This window comes from Colobus angolensis, unplaced genomic scaffold, assembly GCF_000951035.1.
Source record: "Colobus angolensis palliatus isolate OR3802 unplaced genomic scaffold, Cang.pa_1.0 Scaffold38, whole genome shotgun sequence".
NCBI lineage: Eukaryota > Metazoa > Chordata > Mammalia > Primates > Cercopithecidae > Colobus > Colobus angolensis.
In genome coordinates this window covers 9,941,368-9,945,922 of record NW_012117154.1, presented here as the reverse complement: position 1 = coordinate 9,945,922, position 4,555 = coordinate 9,941,368, and the positions used below count along the sequence as shown (strand labels likewise).

Genomic DNA, 4,555 nt, shown 5'->3' with positions numbered 1-4,555 from the left:
GAACTCCTGACCTCAAGTGATCTGCCCTCCTCGGCCTCCCAAAGTGCTGGGATTACAGGAGTGAGCCACTGCCCCCAGCGAACTTTTTCTTTTTTTAACGAAAAAGGTTTTTCATGACTTTCACAGAAGCGGATGGTTTTCTCCCCAACACAGGATTGTGTGCGTGTTAACCACGTGGACTGGAGCCCACCTGGGCCTCTGTAGAGGGAGCGCCTGGGCCTGGAGGAAACCAACCTTGAACTCACTTCGTGCAGAGCTCCCACCCCCGCCCCGGGTCTGGCCTAGTCTCTAGCTGACTGGACACTTTTGACCAAGCGCCACTTGCTAGTGTCAGCTGTGGCTCTCGGCCTCTGCACACAGACCGCTTTCCTTAGTGAACACATTCAGCTGCAAGTATCTGGGGAGCTTGGTGTTGAAAGCAAGCATCTGTGAGTCCTTTTTCCAAGGGCAGGTCTGAGGTCCAGTTTCTGTGGGGATGGTCAGGATGAAGGGTGGGGGCTGGCAGGGGCCTGGGTCAGCCTCTTTCCCCCACACACCCCCTGGGGAGTGGGAGGATGGGCTCCTTACCTGTTGCCACTCTGCCTCCGTGCTGTGTGTGAAGCCCAGCAAGTGACAGAGTCCGTGGGTGGCCGTCACCTGTCAGAATAATTTCAAACCGGCTCAGAGGATGACCTCACAGGAAGCTGCCCCTTCAGGGACACCCCAGGGCCACAGGCTGCTCTTGGTACGTGGCTGCAGGACCCCAGGGTTGCTGTGTACCCCTGTGCAGGAATTACAGGCACTCAGCCTCAGTTCCCTTCCATCTAAAATGGAAAGCAGGCAAGCCCCTTTCAGACTCTTCAGTCAATGTGGATTGCTGTTTGGGCCAGCACTGTGCTGGGGAGGCCCCCAGGACGGAGCTGTCCAGCCACAGGAGTAATGGACAAGGGGGGTGGATTATGAAGAAGTGAGGAGGGGTGGGTGCCGCGGGGTTGGGGAGTAGTGGGACACTGGCCAGGGTGGCCTCCCTGCCCTAAGAGGGACGAGGCAAGGGCACAGTCCACACCCCAGGCCCAACCCCCATGAGGGGCAGTGCCCCAATTAGAGGGCAGGGCCTCCAGTGGCCCCTGATTTTACTGAACACTCTGGGTAGAGCTTTGGTGCACAGGCGGCACAGGGAGTGGAGAAGAGGTATGAAGGCACGGGGGAAGGAGGTGCAGCTGCTGGTGACTCAGGAAGACCCACAGTTACCATGTCCTCCTGGAGACAGGGCTGGATTAAAGCCCACAGGGGAGGGGCACCCAGATGGAGCCCAGAGCTGGGGGAGGAGGAAGAGGGGCACCCAGATAGAGCCCAGAGCTGGGGGAGGAGGAGGAAGAGGAGGGCGGGCCTGTGGACCTTGAGCAGGCACAGCACCAAGGGGGCTTATGGAGCCACATGGGCCACAAGGGTAGCACTCCCTTGGGGTTTGGGTGGAGGGAGGAGGGAGACCTGGGAGGTGGGTATCCTTGGGGCTGGTGTGAGGTGCCTGGAGACATGAAAGACAAAGTGGGGTAGATGGAGGGTGCAGCTGAGAGCCAGCCCTGAGCAGAGCTGGCCTGGCCTGTGGCCATGATGATGGGGTCCTGGGATGGTGGGCTGGCCCTCCATTCAGGTTAATAGGGAGTCCCACGGAGAGGGCTCTAGGCCCGAGGAAGAAATGCCAGGGGCAGACCAGGGAACAGAATCTTAGGAGGTTTGGGGAAAATGGAAGCAGATGTCCACATCCCCCCTACAGCTACTGGCCACAGAGATCCCAGGGCTGAATCTCGGGCTGGGCCACTTCCTGTCACTCTCAGAAGCTTCCTCTTCGCCAGCAGGGTATGTGTGGCGGGGAAGTCCCACTTGGGTCTGGAAGGAGCAGTTGGGGCCTGGCCCAGGTTTCTGTGTGGCCGTCCCAGCCTTTCACGCTGGGTCTGGCTGGGAAGCTCTGCTTCAAGCCACACGGATGCACTTGGATCCCCAAGGACGACTCAGGGCATGGCTGTTCAGTCAAAGGAGGCCAAGTCAAGTATGATTCACTCATACATGGCTTTTCAGAATACCTTTTGGTTTTTTTTTTTTTGGCATCAAGCTGCTGAAACCACCTGTGCAAAGATGATGACAGAGAAGTCTGGCGTGGCTGACTCCATCTCAGTCCTGGGCACAGGCCAAGCTAACCACAGGAGGAATTTAATCTAGAGTTTAACTTGCGTGACTAGTCTCACAGGTTGGCTGTCCCCACTCAGTCCTGGGTACAGGCCAAGTTAACTATGGGAGGAATTTAATCTAGAGTTTAACTTTAAATCAGGAATAGTAATCATCCCTCCCTAAAACGAATCCCCTCCTTGCTCAGGACTGAAACCACCTCTGTAAAGCTAGTGAAGGGCCACAAGATTAGGATAATGGGAGGGGCCTGAATTCTGCTCAGATGTAGGTGTCCTGAAGAGAACCAGCCAGCAGGTCTTGCTTCCCCAGCTTGCCTTGCTATAATTCCTTGCTGCTCAGGAGTCATGCAGCCAGAGGTCACAAGATTTGTGACTGCCCCAATTGCTCCCCAATAAGATAACGTCAATAGTAGAACCTAAGAACGGTCTTTTGGGATGTTTTTCAGACTTTTGAGTTCTGGCAACCTATAGACTCCACCTGGACCTGAGACTCATGACTCAGCTGATCCTGTGGCTCCACCCAGAGGTGGACTCAGTGGACAAAAATCATTTATACGCCATGGTCTGTCCCCAACCAATCAGCAGCACCCATTCCCTAGCCCCTGCCTGCCAAATTGCCCATGAAAACCCTAGCCTCTGAGTTCTCTGGAAGATTGAATAATAACTCGTCTCTCCACTTGGCTAGCTCTGTGTTAAACTCCTTCTCTACTGCAGTACAACGGTCTCAGTGAATTGGTTTTGTCTGTTCAGTGGGCAGGAAGAACCCATAGGCGGATTACACTGGGGAGAAACAGATCTGGAAGGTGGTGGAGGCTCCAACCTCTGTACTTCTGGCAGCTCAGAAAGAAGCTGATCCAGCAGGTCTAGGTTAGCTCAACATAGGGTGCTGTACTCCAGAGATAAAAGCTGAGAAGGCTTCTCTGGGAGCTTCTGTGTTTCCACAGCATGTTCTCTCTCTCCTCCAACTGTCGCATGAGGCATGCAGTCCCTACCCAGCCTGGTGCTCCTCACACCCTGCTTACAGGTTCTTCCCCCAGCGGCCCTTATGGCACCCATGGACACACATGATGCAGGGCTGTGATCCCAACCCCTATGCATGGCCCATGTTCCATGCGCCAGGTTATATGATTTCAGCATCCCCGCTTACAGTCAGGACGTCATTGTAATCTTCATCTTCTTTGCAGTGATGGAAGATATACTCCACTCCTAGGAAAATGTCTCCCAAATTGTAGTCATCTGGAAAATCAGGCAGGGGAAATTCACCTGCTTTCAGATGCTAAAAAATGAGGAAATGCAGACTTAGAGAACAGGAATCGTAACCCAACCACAGGTTGCCAGGTTTCATCCTGGCTATTTCCAAGGCAAATAAGCACTTGTTCTCTGACCAAATCACCTTTTTTTTTTTTTTTGAGATGGAGTTTCGCTCTTGTTGCCCAGGCTGCAGTAGAATGGCACAATCTCGGCTCACTGCAACCTCTGCCTCCGGGGTTCAAGCAATTCTCCTGTCTCAGTCTCCTGAGTAGCTGGGATTACAGGCGCATGCCACCGTGCCCAGTTAATTTTTGTTATTTATTTATTTTTTTGAGACGGAGTTTTGCTCCTGTTGCCCAGGCTGGAGTGTCCACCTCCTGGGTTCAAGCGATTCTCCTGCCTCAGCCTAGTGAGTAAGTAGATGGGACTACAGGTATGTGCCATCACACTCGGCTAATTTTGTACTTTTAGTAGAGACTGGGTTTCTCCATGTTGGTCAGGCTGGTCTCAAACTCCCGACCTCAGGTGATCCACCCGCCTTGGCCTCCCAAACTGCTGGGATTATAGGCATGAGCCACCACGCCTGGCCTAATTTTTGTATTTTTTAGTAGAGATGGGGTTTCATGGGTCAGGCTGGTCTTGAACTCCTGACCTCAGGTGATCTGCCTGCCTCGGCCTCCCTGAATGCTGGGATTACAGGCGTGAGCCACTGCGCCAGCCACCCAAATCACTCGTAAGCTGCATGTCTAAGGCCTGGGTAGCAGCCGGGCCTGTGGCGGGGTGGGTTGCCCAGCCAACTGTACACAAGTGCCCTGAATTGTTTCCATCGTGAAAATCGTCAGAATAGCCAGGCATGGTGGTTCATACCTGTAATCCCAGCACTTTGGGAGGCCGAGGTGGGCAGATCACGAGGTCAGGGGTTTCACACCAGCCTGACCAACATGGTGAAACCCCGTCTCTACTAAAGATACAAAAATTAGCCAGGTGTGATGGCACGTGCCTTAACCCAGCTACTCGGGAGGCTGACGCAGGAGGATCGCTTGAACCCGGGAGGCAGAGGTTGCAGTAAGCCCTTACACTGCGCCATTGCACTCCAGTCTGGCTGACAGAGCAAGACTCCGTCTCAAAAAAAAAAAAAA

At 54.0% G+C, this 4,555-nt stretch overlaps 1 protein-coding gene across 4 annotated transcripts in view; it reads right to left on the bottom strand.

The window, feature by feature from the left end:
• Positions 1-1,973: 1,973 nt before the first annotated feature.
• Positions 1,974-4,555, bottom strand: part of YBEY (ybeY metallopeptidase (putative)) — a 6,960-nt gene continuing 4,378 nt past the window's right edge. For 2 of the 4 annotated variants that reach the window (XM_011954203.1, XM_011954204.1), the window contains exon 3: positions 2,587-3,441. In XM_011954203.1, the coding sequence (XP_011809593.1) occupies positions 3,286-3,441 (156 nt within the window). In that variant the 3' untranslated portion in view covers positions 2,587-3,285. Of the gene's footprint in view, positions 2,106-2,586; positions 3,442-4,555 lie in introns of those variants that run through there. The other 2 variants (XM_011954206.1, XM_011954205.1) reach the window with 2 other exon arrangements.